We start from the raw sequence: 19,334 nt of genomic DNA on the forward strand, positions 1-19,334 counted from the left end.
ACATAAAAATATCTTTATTTTCTTACCAACATAGTTTACATAAGTTCGCCAAACCAAGCGAGGCCAAGATAGATATCCAGAAACCTAACAGCAGTATCACTAACAGTAGTAAGACGATTTATACTAACATTTAAATTTTCAGTTTTATTGGAATTACTTATAAGGTTATTCGCACTACACCAATCAACACCCCTACTTGATACATCTGCAAGTTCCATAGATAATATGTCACTATTTTTATGAATAGTATTAACAACTAAATCATCAACAAACATATAAGACTCTGAACACCCATCATGAATATAGTCAGGAAGGTCATTGACATAAATAAGAAACAATAAAGGTTCCAAAACAGAACCTTCCGCACACCATGTTTTAATACATGATACGTGACATTTTACCATTTACAAAAACAGATTGATGCCTATCATTAAAATAAGAAGCTAAAAATTTAACACTAAGACCATTAAAACTATAATATTAAGCTTCTGTAAAAAAGTTGCATGTGAAACTATGTCGAAAACCTTTGAGAAATAATAAAAACTACTATTAACATGATAACCATTTTCAATGCCCATAAAACATCTCTTAACAAAAGTTACCACCACTTCCACAGTACTATGGGAAGTCCTTAAATCATACTAACAGTTAGTGAGCAAAGAATTTGCTTCAAAGTAATTGTAAATTGGTTTCTTAAGCAAAATCTCAAAAACCTTCGACAAGCTAGGTATTATACTGGGTGGACAGTACAGAGCAGAACAGGATTCATGGCTGTCAGCCAGCTGGCTGCCTGGAATTACCTTGACATACTTAAAATAATCAGGAAAAACACCAGAATCTAGACAGCAATTAAAAATAGGCTCAATAATATTGACCGAAGCAACCTTCAAGATTTTAGAATTAATACATAGACATCAAGACAAGAGCTATTGTTCATACCTAAAATAACATCATAACCAAATTGTTTAAAAGCAAAAGTCTGAGTAGGTTTAACTTAATTAACTAAAAAATTTTGTGCTTGGTGATTTGTCATTAAGTTAAGTTGTTAACAATATGATTAACATTATCGATAAAAAAAAAAAAGAACTGAATTGGTCAGCATCAATATCTGATGAAGACATTAGAGTTAGACTGGCTATTTGTAAGACTAGAAATAATTGACCAAGTCGTTTTGGTTTTGTTATTAATTAATTAATTAATTAATTAAATTTGAAAAGTAATTAATTTTAGTACACCTTAAAATTATTTTATATAATCTTTTAGTTACATAATAAATATCCTTAAAATCATTAATACCTTGATACACGTACAAATCATAAAATAATGTACATCTGTACATCTCTGTTTAAGATTACGGAGTTCATTACTATACCACTTATCGGGCCAAGTGAATAAAGCTGAGCAAGTCCTTTTACTTCACTATTTTGAATGAAATGTTTCCAGTATGTTGAATAAAAAAGAGCTCGGCCTCCTGCTCATGGTGATGCAACAGCAGACATGAGCAAGTGCTTACCATCGGTCCAAATGCTCTCTGATTAGAAAAATAATGTGAATAAAGAGATGGATTTGCTTCATGCAATGAGCAAAAGCTTCTGAAAACTGTGAGTCTGGTCATTAGCTGACTCACCTGTCTACAGAGTAGATCATGGCACAGTTTCACAGACGTTGAAATTGTAGATGACATGGGTGTGGATGAGGGTGAAGAGGAACAAGTGAATGAAAGAGAAATTTTACGTGTAGGACGTGAAAGAAGGGAAGAAATAAAAATTGCTCTTATAATAGAAAATCATGGACTCTTAAGTCATCCTTGCGATTGTGACTGAAATTGCTTGTAATGAAACACCAATTAATTTCACATTTTATAGTTTTACATTTTGCTAAAGAAATCACAGTCACACAGAATAAAAAAAAGTGATATACACATATCTTTAAACACCTACAAGTAAGACCACTAACATAACATATAACTAAATTTACTAAAATAGAATTCAAATGTGCTTCTGACTGTAATATTTTATTTAGGCCTAGTTTATGTAAAACTAAAGCACATGATAAACTCACAAATTAAATTACCTATTTATCTTGTTTTCAAACAGTAATATTTAGTTTAGACTTTAGAGTACACACATTTAATTTACTTATATTTTGTAGAAAAATACTTTATAACACACACCCAAAATATGATGTGATACTTGTCTATTATTTAAGTAGGCCTACTTCAGACTAACACCATTTATGTAACATGTGAGTCAGGCGCGGATCTAGAATTTAATAATAGGGGGGGCTAATAATAATTGAGGGGCTGGGTGCAAGAAGGGCATTTTAGAGGATGTGCCCTTTTTGAGTAAAACGCTTTATTGTGATCTCTGATCTGTTATGCATATGATCACAAAGTTGTAGTTCAATACTGTAATCATAGAGGTCAGGAGTACCGGTACACAAAATGTAAAGGCATGCATAGATAACATTATTACGGTTTGAGTTTCCGACATCAATTTTCTCTAAACTTGCATTTGAGAGAAGTGCCTTTCTTGCACCAACCCCTCAATTAACATATGAATACAGTAGTATAATCATTACACAGAACAATGGGATTAAAAACAAATAAATAAACCACAACAATATTGTCACTCTTAGGTTCTAAGTCTTCAGTTAGTTCTAATTCTAAAGGAAATGGTGACTGGAATAGAAAGTCGATTAAATGTCACTTACAGTTTAACGAAGCTGAAGTCGTCTGGGATGTTTTACTTTGGTTAACCTCTTCAACAATTTTATTTTCAATAATAGTGCCACAACAGTTTATGAGATCGTTTTGCGTTGTTTTACTTGTTAGAGAAGAGTTTTTTTGGGGCATTTTTAAGATGAATATGCAGAATCTGATCACCGGCATCAACGCGATATTTAAGAAGCTCCTTGGAATTACCTTCGTTTTGATTTTCGCTTTCCAAGTCAATCGCACCATCATCCCTGTGTCCTCTTAATGGAATATTTTGTCGGCCGCACAAAATAATTGTTTTTACTATTGGGACAAGTTTCATCCTGTTTTCGCGCATTGTTTGTAACACTTCATTATTCAATTGAACCAGAACGTTCTCTACCTTACCTTCAAACACTCGTTTAAAGTTGTCACATTTTAAGAGAGCAGTTTTGTTATAACTGTTCTCTGAATGTCTCCTGAATATTTCAGAGGCCTTTTTGAATTTTCTTAGAGGTTTCGTAACTAAATTGTGTAACGTACGTTTGCTTCGCCCTCCCTCTTTAGTTCCGAATAAAACGCACACGTGACAGAACGCACCTTCATCCTTCTTACTGTAAGACAGCCATGGAAATCTTTTAAGCCACGCATGCTGAAATTGTCTAGACTGTCCCGATTCTAGTGTCCTCGGAAATGGATATTTTTCGTCTGGAACCCATGGATTTGTTAGAGCTTTGTATTTTATCTCGTCACTGCATATTTCTTTTTCCACTAAGCAACCAATATCTAATACATTATGAGTCGTCGAACTAGCGTCATCACTTTCACCGCACATAACCGATTCCCTGTTACAGTATTAACAGGCATACACTTTTCTTCATCAGTTGTATCATTGTCATCCGTACTGCACTTTTCTTTCACTTCACCACACGGTTTCTTGAAAAATTGTAAGATATTTGTTTGAAACTTACGTTCCGACATTTTATAATTTCTTATAACTGTTACACTAAATAATTCACCTGTGCAGACTGATCACTTCTCGTCTCAATTCAGAAGTCGAATGTAGTGGCTATTGTAAAGTACGATAACAAAGATATTGGTAGCAGCCTAGCTACAGTGTGGTAGAGGTGGTTACCGTTAGATTTCCGTTCCGAAGTCCGAGCTATTGTTAAACCCCATGGTAACGACCCCTAAGGAATGCGACCACTTACCTGATCTATTCACTGCGAACTGTAAAGAGAGTTTTATGTCAAAGTAAAATAGCAAAATAATATGAAGTTTAGAGAGTGAAGAAATCATAGAAGTTATATGAATGAAAAAATAATGCTTTGTACATTTTAAATAAAAAAAGTCTTTGAAATGATAGGGGGATCTATAGCCCCCACAGACCCCCCCCCCCCTTGTATCCGCGCCTGATGTGAGTTAACCTACCTTGCTATGTAAAATAGATCATGATACAAGTCTCATTATTATCCTTATGAACAAACACATAGTAGTATGAAAAACAGTAGGTACAGTGTACAGTTCCGCAATTATAAAACATAAAAATTAAAACTTTCATCATTTTCAAGACATTTAATTTTCATTGTTGTGAAGTGCAGTGTGAGGTAGGCCTTCCTTACTATTAAGTCTTTCAATGAGCAATCGTTCTCTCTCAAGCTGAAGTTTTGTTAATTTATATTGTTCCAACAACACTAGTCGTTGCAGTTCTGTGTTGGTAAGGCTTTTAGTTTCTTCAGTTTCAGAAAAATCGTGTTTAGCTTTCTTTGAGGGAGGTGGTACCTGCGACTTCAGGAGAATATCCGGATATTTGCTTAGTGTTGAAGACAGAAATACTGTTGTGCTCTCAATAGATAAAGACGTTTCACTTTCTCCATCCGAATCTGTTGAGTCCATTTTTATGTCTCACTTTTATCCACTTACAGATACGAATGAAATAAATTTTGGTTCAATGCAGTTCATAATAATGAAGTTGGACACCTGCATTAAGATTAAAGGGATGCCGACACGGCCAACAATGCATAACACTACAGATTAGCGGTCTATATATGTGACTGACAGGAGCACGTGCTCGTAGATTAGAAGCACAGGGTTGGAGCATAAGGTAATTTTTATTCACATTATCAGAGGCTTATCCTCATGCTCCAATCTCGTGCTTATACTCAAATGCTCTAGTTTTATTCACTCGGCCCATTGTTATTATTATTATTATTATTATTATTATTATTATTATTGAACTTCCTGGTATTTGAACCATTTTTCCTAGTAACAAAAGGAAAAGCTTTAGCATCATAAAATAACCGAGACAAAAGAATTAATTTTACCTACAAAAATTAGATAAGTTGTACGTCGTGTTTCGTAATAAAAGAGTCTCATTAATTGTTGAGGTCGCGAGCCACCACAGGTTGAAGTGGTCAGTTACTGAAATGATCATGTTTCTTTTTTAAAAGTATGACACCAGCACTAAGTTAGCAGTTTCTACTTCCCTGGAACCAATACTGCCAATGAAAGGATATTTTCACCCATGAATAGCGTATGGATCAATGACAAATCTCAGCCTGCTCAGAAACTGACTAGAGTGAACTGTGATGAAAGTTGTGTTGAGTTCCCCACATCCCCCCCCCCCACTCCAGCCCAGATCCTTTTGATGAAAGAAGATCTCCTTAAGAAAACACACAGCTCTGAAAAATACAGCAGTTTTGTTTTCTGTCCTTCATCTAAGTTTTGAAGTCTAAGAGTAGCAATAATTTTTTTGAAATAGATTTTACTACATATAATATGTGATTTATCATTCTTATATATTTAAAAATTTCAAGTTTTTTTAAGATCTCAACATTTGTAAAGTGTACCAAATGTGGAGCTATGAAATATATTCTATTGCTACTATTACTGCTAAGGTGATGATTGTTGCTACACACAGAAAGAGAAACCATGCAAAGCAAGGATTTAATTAGGAAACTGTGTCAAATACAGAGTAACAATATTGAGAGTGTAGGTATTATTACTAATATGAAAGTCTTACATATTACAGAATTCCCAGAGCCAGTTGCACAGACAGAAGACCCAAACCAACATATTACTGCAAAAGACACCACGAGCAACACTTTGGATACAAACTTACGATTAACCATGACATGATATGTCATCTCCTGCTCAGTAGTGCCTTTAACGGCCTTGCAAACATAGTCACCAGTATCTGTGATTTTATGCAGTATGACAGTGAAACCAACTCTGGGATCATAACTAACCTCAGGACTTGCTTCAGTAATCTGAAATAATAATATAAATCATAAAATTAAAGTATTACAGTAATATACCTATACAATTTAAATTTGGCATTAAGTGTAGTAATTGCTGTAGGTTATACATGATAGACACCCAGATTAAACTATCTTAATAAGATCTACAGTATATTATTCCGCCAATTTTCCATTATTATTAATTCATATTCTCTTCCTTAAGAAAATATTCAACCTTGCCAGCCTACGCATGTTCTGATTCAGAAAATGCTTGAGAGGGCGGAAAGGAGAGGAAGGCGGAAAGGAAGGTGAGATCATTGAGGGAGCAGGGGAAGAGTAGGAGAAGGGGAAAGGGAGAGGCACAAACAGCACTTCCATGCTTTCTGAATTTCAGCACTGAAAAGATGTGGTGTGGTTACACGTCGATAAATTTTTCACTCCAGGAAAAGAATTGGTAGTTAAGTTCATTGCATACAGTACATATCCTGAAACTTCTCTAAAAGTTATGAAGCAACGAAAAACTCCAAAATGCATGGGTTTAAACTCGGACTTTTTCAATATATAATCCGTCACTCTGTCAATACAGTTAACTCCTCTCTAAAACTTTATTCAGACTCGAGTGAATACAATCAAAGCAATAATAATAAATAAATCCTACGAATTAATACTTTTTACACCACTAAGTAAATAGTAATTCAATTCAATGTGTGGAAATTTCCTTCCACAAACTGTTGTTAAATGCAGTACTTTTGCAGCACTGAGACATGAACATCTGGGCTCATATTATCCGAACTTAGAAAACATATGACAGGTGGGTTGAAGATTTTACAGAATTGTATCATTAGCTCTGTTCTCCAGCAGTGATTTTTAAGGACAGTGACTATCTATGGGTATAAACGTAAGGAACCTCTCAACAGAAGGCTGAAGCCTAATGTAATTCGCTTCTTGATAATATAGTTTTTAGTTAACATCAATGCCAAATCTAAATTGTAAACATTTATTTAATAAACAAGTTGTACGTACTCAAAATTTCTACATTACAGTACAGAATGTCTGTTTCATTTCCCAAACTGGCATTGCATGTGAAAATTCCATTGTGCACAAAGTTGATGGGCTCCAGAATGAAACCAATAGTTGGATCGTAGCTCACATTCAAAACACCTTCTTCATGGACACCTGGACGGAACTTCAGATATGGACATGCACAATTAGCAATTGAAGACATGAAAATATAAGCAAATACATTTCATAAGTTTAGGAAAATATTTACAGATAAACAAGGCCAAAATTCCCATTGTATTTAATTTTTTTTTCAGGAATTCGTGCTTTATAAATAAACTTTATACTTATACAAGTCAGGTGATCTGCACAAAAATATTTGTAAGATATCTCGCTTTTCTTATTAAAATAAAGTCCTACATATTAAAAATATGATCAAATAAAATAATTCGTTTCGTCTCGTGTTGTTCTTGTTACTATTCTTAGCATTAGATCAGAGGCTCACAGATTCAAACTTGACAGCATCAGATAAATTTTAATGCAAAAAAGTACTGGTGCTTACCGGTAGTAGAATTTTCTTCAATAAGGAAATAAAATAGGGGTTCTATGTCGTATATTTATGACACGTGAAAGAGTCTTGGCTCTTATTATCGTAATAATAATAATAATAATAATAATAATAATAATAATAATAATAATAATAATAATAATAATAATAATCTATAGTAATAATACCGGTAAATCTGCAATCAAAATTTTTCTGGTAATTTTTGCTATAATTGGTGTTAACATGTATAATTAACCATCCTGAGACCAAAAATCGCATTTTTGAAATTTTTGTTTGTATGTCTGTCTGTATGAATGGATGTTTGTTACCTTTTCACGTGATAATGGCTGAACCGATTTCTATGGAATTTGGAATAGCCTATAAACTGTTTCAAAACATCCTCTGAAGTGACTAGACCGTATTTCATGTGGGAGGGTTCGTCAATCGACACAATTGTCATTATTGGGTGGCACAAGATCCCGATATGACGGTGGAGAAGATGCAGTCTCGTCCAAAAGTGACTGTGTGGTGTGAAATGTCGGGACAAATATCATCGGGCCATATCTCCTGCATAACACCATGAACGTAGAATGCTACCATGAGATGTTTGAAGATTATGTTTGGCCCACGATATCTGGATGGAAAAACATTAAGACATTATCTTCCTACAGGATAGTGCACGACCTCACTTTGCAAATGTCGTGGAAATGTGATAGGATGAGAAGTTTTCAGGACATTGGCTGGGGCGACATGGATCTTACGAATGGCCTGCAAGAAGTCCTGATCTGACACTCTGTGATTTTTTTTATGGGACTGGGCAAAAGATGAGGTGTACTGGACGAAACCTCGCATACTGTAAGAATTGAAAGCACGGGTTCAGGGCATTATCACCAATGTTCCACGCAACTTCCTCCAGAAGACTATGGATTCCATTCCTGGCTACTTAAGAAAATTGGTCGACATCACAGGTGCCTATGTTGAATTTTGAGGTCTACATCCGTATTCCTATTTAGTAATGTACACATAAAATTAATTTCAATAAACTAGCGTTGTAAATGTAGATTACATATGCCTTTTTAATATCTGGTTACTTCCCATCCATCCTGTATTTCACCCGAATGATTATTAGGATTAAATGTTGAAAATTATCATACAAAATTGAATTTAAATCAGAATACAAATGAAACATGTATCATCATCGAAAGTGTTTTACAGTCAAATCAATACACGCTTTGCAACTTTGAATAAATTTTGTTTATAATAATGACATGAAGGACATTTCTAATGAAAAATCTAAAGTTTTGGAAAAAAGATCCAGTCCCAACCAAGATATGTCTTGGCAATAAAATATTAGAAATGGTAAATTCATTGAACTATCTTGATTACTCCCTCAGTTACACAATTGACAAAAACATTCCAAACAAAATTACCAAATTTTTTAGAATTTTTGGCACAATAATCTCTTCATGAGACCATCTCTAATCCAGAAACACACAAGAATCAACATTCACAAAACTCTAGCCCGATTTATCTTGACTTATGGTAGGTAATAAAGCATGGAGTACAAACGAGTAAATCAGTGGATTTTTAAATTCACAGCCAGTAATGTAATGTTTCGTATTGAAATTGTTTAACATCTTTCACTCCAAAATAATGGACAGTGAAACAAAATATGCTTCACGGTTTGATTAATATCACTTCCACATGAACAGCTTGCATAGCCTTTTCTGGTGGAGACAACAAGAAAAGAGCTTTTTTTTTTTGTCAAAGAACCTTTTATACAATTTACCTCTTAACCACTCCATTTTTTTGTGCGATTTGGTTCCTCATTTGCTTCTTGAATAACAAGATTGGTAATAAAATGTGTGAGTGTATATGGTAGATTTGAATCTGCCACCAATTTTGCTAACGTGTCTGCTTGCTCATTATCCACAATACTAGTATGACTTTGCACTCAAAACAAACAGATATTTTAGTTTTCTTGTATAGATTTCTAATCTCGAAAATGTTAGGATTTAAGTTGTATTTATCATCAGCTGCTGATTACGAGTCACTGTAAATACAGACACTCTTCATTTACGTTACACTACTTAATGGCTTCGCACAATGCCAACAATTCTGCCTGAAATTCCGAGTGATGCGGGAGAGCTTTCTGCTGTGGTTACCATTATTGTTTGAAGCTGATCAATTAGGCGGGTATTTTGCGACCTGGTCAAAATTGCAGGCACCAGTTTTCAACGCCCACCTTAAGAAAAGTGGTTCTATATCTGTTATGATTTGAATATTGGAGATGGTATAGTACTCTTGAATTATTTGCAGGATAGAGAGAGGGAGGGGGAGAGAGAGGGAAAGGGAGGAGAAGAGGGGTATAGAGGAGAAAGAGAGGGAGGGAAAAGAAGGTGTAAGAGGGGGAGTGAAAGAGGGAGATGGGGAGAGAGAGGGAGGGATGGAGATATGGAGGGAGAGGGGAGAGAGGAGAGAGAGAAAGGGGCTAGGAAGGAAGAGGGGGGGAGCGAGGGAGAGTGTTTTTTCCCGAATTTTGCCTTGTCTTAGGAAAGGCATAGAAAAAAAGGAAAGATGGGCAGAGTAAACATTCCCAATCATAATCGGACATTTTTCTTGTTATTAATGTGTGACATAGAACCTGTGTTCTTATTTCTTTTTGAAGAAACGTATCAGTTTTGACAGTCTCGAATTTAATGACAGGCACTGTGTATGCTATTATGACTGTCTTATATTTGAAACTGTCTTGCTCAGTAGAATGCCTTTTAACATTAATTCACTGTCTGTTCCTTGCACTGATATTAAATGTAGCCTATGCATTAAATGTAAGCATATTTAAATTAAAATGAGAGCTCAAAAACATAAAATTAATACACTGAAATTAATATCATACTATTAGAAAATGCACATGGAATACGTATAAAGAGACAACTCTAGGTGCTGGCTACTGCAATTAAATACTGACCTCCACACCATCCTTCGTCAAAGTGACTTTTACATCCAAAGATGTTGGGCGACATGGAATCACAGCCGCCTGGTGCTGGGCTACTGTTTGGATTAGAAAAGTCTCATTCTTCACCAGCAGCCTTGAGGAATCTGAAACCAAACAACCACACATCTTCAAATTTGTCTAAAAATAAACATAATAAAGGCGAAGAGGACTATAAATGATGAACAGTAACGTGATAATGACATGACACAAGGCTGTAATTGTTTCGAACAAAACAGTCATAAAAACAAATGTACCGTGTAAGTTTCAAATGTTACTTGTATCGATTGAAAACGATTAGATCTCAATAATGTAAGCAGCAGTTCAACAAATATTTAAAATTAAAGTAACAGAATATGCTGAAATGAAATAATGTACAGTTATCAAAACTTCACTTAAGTATTATGTATGGCAGTGAACGTCGAGTTAATCCACTGACGCAGGGAGGGGGACATTGGGGGTAAACTCACCCCCTCCCCAAGCCCCGCAAAAAAGAATAAAAAAAACATTTTCGAAGCTCTGCTACATTATAATAATGACTTACTTTTGGTAATACACAATCTGTTTACAATCTCGGCAACTCTCCCTGTAATTATACAGCATGTATTTCTGAAAGGTCCTTTTCATCTCTAAAAGTAATGAAAACTTACCTCAGGAACAGGACATGGGTAAAGCGTCTTAATGGACTGACTTTCATGTACAGCTGTCAAAAGAAAAAGTGGCCGCTCTCCTGGAACAAAGTTACCTTCGGGTATCTTCGCTACAATTCGGAGACAGGCGATGTTACATGTTGTTGGACCACGTTGCCTGATATCTACAGTTATAATTTAAGTATTCTGTGTGTTATTGATAGCATAATGGTAGCGTTCAGGCCTCTTATTCATGAGGTCCTGCGTTCGACTACAACCACGTGCTTTTTATGTTCTTTTTTGTTCTGTTTTTGAGAGAGACAAACTATACATAATGGCTCCTTTCTCTTTTATGATTATTTTAGTAATTAACATCAGGTTCATTAATATATTATGCCATGACTTTATCATTATGATATTGTGGCTGCAAATGGAAAGAAAAAAGATTTTATTCTCAATAAAATATCTTTCGTGGCATAAACAAAACAAATTTACTGGCGTCGGCCTTAAAACATTCAAACAATTAAGCGTTCAAAAAACAAAACAAAAAGCCACAATTCAATATTTAGTCTATATTCCTCTTATCTCGATCATCTTGCAGTCGAGTGGGCATGGAATTGACTAGTCTTTGCAAATAGCGACTGTTTTTAGACACGATATTCCAGGTATTCTGAACAGACATACATAAGTGTTCTGTCCATGGGCAGGTCTTTCATTGCAAACCCAGCAATCTCCAATCTTTCCTATTTTCTGCCTTCCTCTTAGTCTCCGCATATGATCCACATATCCTAATGTCGTCTATTATTCTTTTCAACCAGAGACCCAACCAGTTACTTTTTATCTTTCTAATCAGTTTCAGCATCATTCTTTCTTCACTCACTTTTTCAAACATAATTTTATTTCTTATTCTGTCTGTCCACTTCACACGCACCGTTCTTCTCCACATCCACATTTCAAATGCTTCAATTCGTTTCTCTTCATTTCGTCGTAATGTCCATGTTTCTTCCCCATACAATGCCACACTCCACACAAAGCACTTCACTAGTCTCTTCCTTAGTTCTTTTTCCAGAGGTCCGCAGAAGATCCTTCTTCTTCTATTTAAAGCTTCCTTTGTTCATGTTTGCAGTTTTTCTTGGGAAGGATAGGCCTAAATGCGGTAACATCCCGTTGCTTTCCGCACACCACTATCTCTTTCACATCTTATTAAATTCCAGGGGGCCCAAGCGTGGAGATGAGGAGAGTGGATTTGACTAATTGGGCCCTCCGGACTTCACCGAAAGTCACGGCAAGGGCTAAATATTAATTCTATCAGGATGTTTGACCCTATCAGAGATCGGGAAATCTCAATTAGCCTTTGCCCCCCGCATCCTGGACTATCTTCTACGAATCATCAGAAAATCTTAGAGTGTGATTGGGCCAATTTTTCCGAAAATGTTTCCACACTTTTGCCCTCGTAGCTCAGCGGACGAACGTCGGAATTTAGATGTCAACGTCTCAGGTTCAATTCCTCGTTACTCCTTTTCATTTTATTGTGGTTCAAGATAGTATAATGTAATAATACAAAAAGAAAAATTAATAGCAGTATTATGCAACTGGATTTTTCCAAACCTAATATTAAATTTATGTTAGTTATATCGCTAAAGAACGATTACAATATAAATAAGTAGAATATTATTTATACAGTATCACTAAAGAACGATAACACAATATAAATGATAAATATCGGTTTGTTTAATTAATATAAGATATTATATAATACGTATTTAATTATCTAAATAAAATAACCTATTTTACAAAGAAAGATGTTTATTTGTGTTATAATAATTACCTACATAAAATACAGATTATTTATATTGCGAAAGAACAATAACAATATAAATAACTTGAATATTATTTTGTAATGCTAATGAAGGAAAACAATATAAATGATAACTTGAATATTATGTATATCGCTAAAGAACGATAACAATATAAAAAAACGTAAATATTATTCATATCGGAATTTCACAGATTTATTACAGATGTATTTAAGAAATTGTACAAGAATAGTAATTAGTAACAGTGTCCTATTTATTCTTCTTGGAGCCAAATTTGTAACTTTTAAAAGTGTGGTTACTATGTTGAAGTGTATGTGTTGCAACGGATGCTTGATTTGTTATGTATGTGAGTCAGTTATGGGATGCTTGATGTCGTCGCAATGTCGTAATTATAGTTTGATTGTGTTTGTGTGACTATTGTGTATTAATTTATGATATATGGTACGGGAAGCTGCATATTTGTGTTATACAAGTGTTACGCATGTGTGTTGTTAATGTTTTTGTATGTTTCAAATTGATAACTGATATTTGTTTTGCAATCGCAATGCCTAATTTACAGATTGTTTATGTTTTGTTTACATCGCGTAAGCTAATTTAATTTTCTTTTCCATTTCCCTTTATGCTTATCTTTTTTGTGTATAAAACTATAGCCCTAACATACATATGTAAAATTGGGCTAACCACCATTGGAGATACCGTAGCTACAATAGTAATAATTATTATTCATATCGTTATAAAACGATAACAGAATACAAATGATGACTTGAATTTTATTCATATCTCTAAAGAACGATGACAAAATATAAATAACGTGATATCCATCAAGAACGATAACTGGATATAAATGATAATTTGAATATCATTTACATCGCTAAAGAACAATTAAAAAATAAAATGAAAACTTGAAGAAGGCGCGAACCCAGAACCTTTGAATCATTAAACAAGCACTCTACCGCTGGTCTGCGAGGAGCAGATATGGAACACTTTCATAGTTCCGGAACTGCTTGTACAAGCACATGCATCGTGTAACATCGCCACGACCCGAAGTGGACTTTGAAAATATTTGCTGTTCACGAGTGCGGCCACTTTTTTTTTTGACAGCTGTACAGTGCTCCGCACTGAAAATGGAATGCCTGAAAAGTTAAAGTATCATTCCTGCTACTCTGTGAATGTCTGCTAGCGAAAGCTCTATACACATGGATAAGAAGCAGTGGCGTATACTGGTTTAAGGGTCTGGGCTACCACTGACCCTATTATTACGCAAAATATATTTTAAAATTCCTATAATAAAATTCCTTACCTATTTATATGTGAATTCCAGACGTCTTGATTGGGACGAAAATACTTTGATGACTTCGTCATTGAAATTACAGTTGGGCCACTTGCGAAGTTTCTGTAGAAATGACTTTTCAATGGACATCAGTGCCAAGCCGGATAAACGTTCTTGTGTATGAGTTGATCTACAGTAGGATTTTATTCTCTTCAACGCAGAAAATGTTCTTTCTACCGTTGCTGACGTAGCTGGTATTGTCACAATTGATGTTGCCAATTTAAGGACTTCAGGAATAACTTGGTTCAGCTGGTTTTCATATATGGCAGATAATATTTCATGGATAGGTTTGTTCGAAAAATCAAAGATTTCTGCTGAATATATTACACTTAATTCATTTTTCAAACGCACTTGATCAAAGTGACTGTTATAGGACTGAAATAATTTGTTTAGTGCCTCATTCGGGAAGTTTTTCTATAAGCAGAAAATTTTTGAGAATTTAGAAGATGTGTGAACTGAAGCTTTCCATAATCAGAAAATCTGTCAGTAATTTCCATGTGCATACGATCTAGTATGCTGTAGTACAGCTGCCTGTATTTCAATTCATCATCTCCTTTTCTTCGCTTTAATGGTGGTTCCATTGTATTGGCTGAAGAATTTTCATTTTCCATATTACTCCATATGGACGGAAACCCACTACGTCTGAATTCGGATATAGTATTTTTTAACTTCGATACCTCTTGCAAGCAGTATGCTATGTCTAGACTTTTTGTCTGAAGAATATTGTAGAGCACATCTGTATGTGCGAACACTCTAGCATAGGCTTCAAGAAGAAATACATTCTGAAACTGTGTGAAAAAATACAAATATCCTTGAGCCTGCACAATTACATCATCATCCCAGTTTTCTTCAGAGTCATTACAAATGATATTTTCAAAAAAGCAGTCAGTTGTTCTCTGTATTCCTTCACTGTATTTACAAGCCGAGATGTAAAATCCCATCTAGTTGGTGCTACTTTTGGGAGTTTCTGTTTCATAAATTCCTTGAGTTTTTCTGATCTTTTAGGAGACGATGAGAAAAATGCAGCTAAACCCGACAGTGTTTTGAAAAAAATGCGGCATTCTGGAATGGATGAAGTAGTTTGTTGCAAAACTAAATTGAGAACATGGCTGTAACAATGGACAAATAGTGCTTGAGGATTCTTTTCTTGAACTTTTGTTTTTAAGCCATTAATATTTCCCGCCATAACTGAAGCACCATCGTATGTCTGTGCAATTAAGTTATTGCCGACATTGTATTCTACTATAACACCTTCCACATGCTGAAACAAAGCAGTAGCAATTTTGTCCGAACTGACATTTGTGAATCCTATAAACCGTTCTTGAACATTGGCAGTACTATCGACGTATCTTAAAACAGTGGACAATTGACTCTGATTAGAGCAGTCACTTGTTTCATCAACAACAATGGCCACAAAAGGTGTTTCTTCTATTTCAGATTTTATGTTCTTTATCATAACCCCACTTATAGCAAATATTAAGTCATTCTGAATTGCAGGAGAAGTACCACGAAATACTGTTGAACTCTCAAGATGATTGGCCAGTAAATGGTCAAATTCACTTAAGGAACTTAAATATTCAATATAATTTCCTCTATTGTCTGATTCCACACTCTCATTATGACCCCGAAAAGCCAATTCTTGTTTTCCTAGAAAGCAGACTGCGTTAATAAGATGCAGTAAAATCTCCCGATTTTTTTTTTTCACAAGATCATTGTGTTGATTGATGTGTAGAACTTTTTGCTTATCTAGCTGTAAATCAATTCTTGTCTTCCCAAAGTTTGCAAAGTTCATGCTACTACAAATATGAACTTTTGATTTGTCGTGTTTTAGGACTGCCGTTCGAAGGGAGTTCATATTAGAAAACCCCTCTTTTGACCACACATTAGTTTCGCGGGCTAAATAACAAACATGACCAGCAAAATAGTTTAGACAGTTTAGAACTACCACACAACCAATTCCACTTACCATATGATGTTGAAGTGAAATGGCGTGTGTATTCACGCTGTTTTTCTTTTACGTCCATGGACAAATTTAACTCAGGAGTTGGCCTTTCCATTTTCACAATTTCAACTTTCTCGTTGTATGTACGACGGTTAAAAGGCACTTTTAATAAACCTTCTATTACACAGTCATTTTCAACACAAACCTCTCCAGAAACTTGTTCTGCCATATTTTTCACAATATCACTTAATTGGGAAATTAAAAACTTAATAATTCACAATTAATATAACTCTTAGACACTCGAACAAATCACAAATTTAAAATACTGCACTGCAAGAACGCAATCACATTGATGAGTTAGCGTACTAAGCGTATTGTTGCTTCGCGCCTGCAAAGAAACCGATCACGAGAGCGGCAACTCACCCGGCCTACACTGCACGATGGAAACAGAAGGGAGAGGGGGACGGGCAGTTGTGCGACAGAACAGTGTTAGCGGAACGGTCACAGGCTACCCCTCGTAGCAGCGGTTTCTCCAGCGATGCCGCTTTGACAACTTGTTTCTTTTCGAGAGCAGAGAGCGCATATAAATCTAACGATTACCTTAATTTTAATTACTGTGGTAAAACTAATAATACAACATTATTACATTATGTTATATTATAAACTTTTTCTTTTGTAATTTCCTTGGGCTACCACCGGTAGCCGGTAGTCCCGGTAGTCCCCAAAATACGCCCCTGATAAGAAGATTTCGAAAGAAATTCAATGTATTTTAAGCGATATATTCAATAAAGACGAGCGAAGTCGGCGAAAGATGCGTTGTAAACAATCTAGGAATGGCAGTGAACATACTGTGTTCTAATTATTATACTTGGGTCATTCAATAATTAGTGGCAACATCTGAATTAACAACAAAGAAAACATTTTTGGAACAGTCGTTCAGCAACTCGTCTGTTACGTGGTGAGCAGTGCATAGTCCAGCATGTTACTGTGATGTTACTCCATCTTTTCCTATATACACACTTATATTAGAAGACAGGTACTGAGAATAAAATAGCGCACTGAAATAAATGTATGTACTGTATAAACGAAAAACTACAAATTTCAGAAGCTATACAAAATTTATACGCCAGGTCGCAAATAAACTGGCTTACGTTATGAGTCGCGCACGGTCGAAGTGATCAGGCCTGTATGGAAACCGTTAAAAATCAAACTGGCCAATAACAAAACGCATGACAACAATCACCACTTATTTTGGACGAGTCGAATGAAAAGTACCGTAGGAGTGAACGGTAGTACTCAAGTAACCTTGAAACAGGAGTTAAAAGCAGTGTTGCCAAGTCAGCGGTTTTGTAGCTAAATCTGGTGTTTTCAGGACTATGGTCAGCTACAGAATTTTACCGTCAGCGGCTAGCTATTTATTTGGCGTTTTTTTGTTGATTCCGGCAGAGGAAGATGATATTTTAAAGTTTTTCTTTTCTGTAAAGATGTTGTAATTGCTTTTATATGTATATACGGACACAAAGCTAGTTAATGATAAAGAGTTTAGTATGGTATTATCACACTTTTTAATTGTGACAGTATAAAATATCAACGTTTTATGTTAACTCGATTTGGTGCAACCAGTGGTTGCCAACCACGTACATTTCCTGCCTCATCCATTGTTGTTGTACAAATAAGGTATACCGCATTCGTTGAAGTAAATCAAATGTAGGCATTGTTTTTGTAAATGAATTTGATATATTTAATATTCACTTGGCCACGTACTGGGGTTCTGTAAGAAGGGAGAGCTACTGCGTAACAACCATCGTACCCATACAGCAATTGCCAACCTGTTAAGAAACAGGGGATGGGAAGTACATGAGGAGATTAATTGTGTGTCTCAAGACGATTCTCATAGAAGAGTCGATATAATTGCCATCAATAGAAGAACTCAGAAAGGGATGGTCTTAGACCCTACGATTTGCTTTGAACGAGACACGAATCAAGCACTGCATATAAATGATGACAAGCGAGCTAAATATCTACCTTGTCTTCCATACCTCAGTGAAAAATATGGCATTTCGCTTTACAACTGGGATGTTATAGGCTTACTATTTAGAGCGAGGGATTGTTTACCAAAATTTACATGTAATATCCTTAAATCCTTTAAATTTCCCTTTTATGATGTTCAGAAGATTGTAATGGAAATTCTGAAGGCCTCTCTTCAAATTCTACACTATCATCTGCATGTTAACACGTAAATGTTTGTTTTAATGTTCAAATCGAATCATTATTTTGCTCGTTTCATTTCCCTTTATCTTTTATGTTTGTTAATTCCGGATCCCAGCGGTCAACCTCACTTGAGGACGGATGATTTAAAATAAATCTTAGTAGTAAGGAAGAGACAATGAACTGAATTATTATTTTCATTTATAGTAACCTATTATGATATATTATTTAATTTACCATTCCGCATTATTTTATGTAACACAGACACACTTAAAACTAAAAACCACACTACTCATTGTTGACAGACACGTCTTCAGCTCAGTGAGAAATCAGGTTTCGAACCGACTGGTGTAATTGTGAGATGTGTGAAAAAAACATGTGTTGAAAGTTTGGGTGAAAGAAGTTGCCGGTGATATACCAGTTCGAAAGCTTGGTGTAAAATAGGGTATAAGGTGATACTGAATGCAAAATATTCAGATTTAATTGCGCATACTGATAGGAATAGAACACAAAAAGAGTAGCGAGTGTTCTTCTGTTGCTCGGCAACAGTTCCTGAGTGAGATACAGTGCCGGAAAAGTAACTTTGTAGAGTGGAAAAATATTTCCAACACTACAAGCTTCTGGGCAGAGGTGAATGTTGTTTCAATTTCCAGAGGATTAGAAATATCATAATTTTGTTTTATTTTAAATCTCATTATGGTTCATTCCATATTTTAAGTTGCGATTTTCAATGATGCATGTAGTGACCATCTCTTCAAAGAGCTAGCTAAACTGACATTTTCTTTCCTTATCCTACCATTGTCAAATTCAGAGGTTGAGAGGCTGTTAAACCAGATGTATCTTGTGAAAGATAAGCACGAAACGGGATGGAAAATCCCATGGTAAATGAAATTTTGACCATTCGAGTAGGACTGAGAAAATTTGAAAAATGTTGCT

The 19,334-nt window shown here is 35.2% G+C and overlaps 1 protein-coding gene across 3 annotated transcripts in view; it reads right to left on the reverse strand.

Moving 5' to 3' along the window:
- Positions 1-19,334, reverse strand: part of LOC138700100 (vascular endothelial growth factor receptor 1-like) — a 343,737-nt gene that overhangs the window by 153,361 nt on the left and 171,042 nt on the right. For 2 of the 3 annotated variants that reach the window (XM_069826423.1, XM_069826421.1), the window contains exons 4-5: positions 10,449-10,579; positions 6,958-7,120 (exon numbers count right to left, since the gene is read on the reverse strand). In XM_069826423.1, the coding sequence (XP_069682524.1) occupies positions 6,958-7,120; positions 10,449-10,579 (294 nt within the window). Of the gene's footprint in view, positions 1-5,816; positions 5,965-6,957; positions 7,121-10,448; positions 10,580-19,334 lie in introns of all 3 variants that reach the window. The other variant, XM_069826422.1, reaches the window with a different exon arrangement.

This window comes from Periplaneta americana, chromosome 5 (assembly GCF_040183065.1).
Source record: "Periplaneta americana isolate PAMFEO1 chromosome 5, P.americana_PAMFEO1_priV1, whole genome shotgun sequence".
Lineage (NCBI taxonomy): Eukaryota > Metazoa > Arthropoda > Insecta > Blattodea > Blattidae > Periplaneta > Periplaneta americana.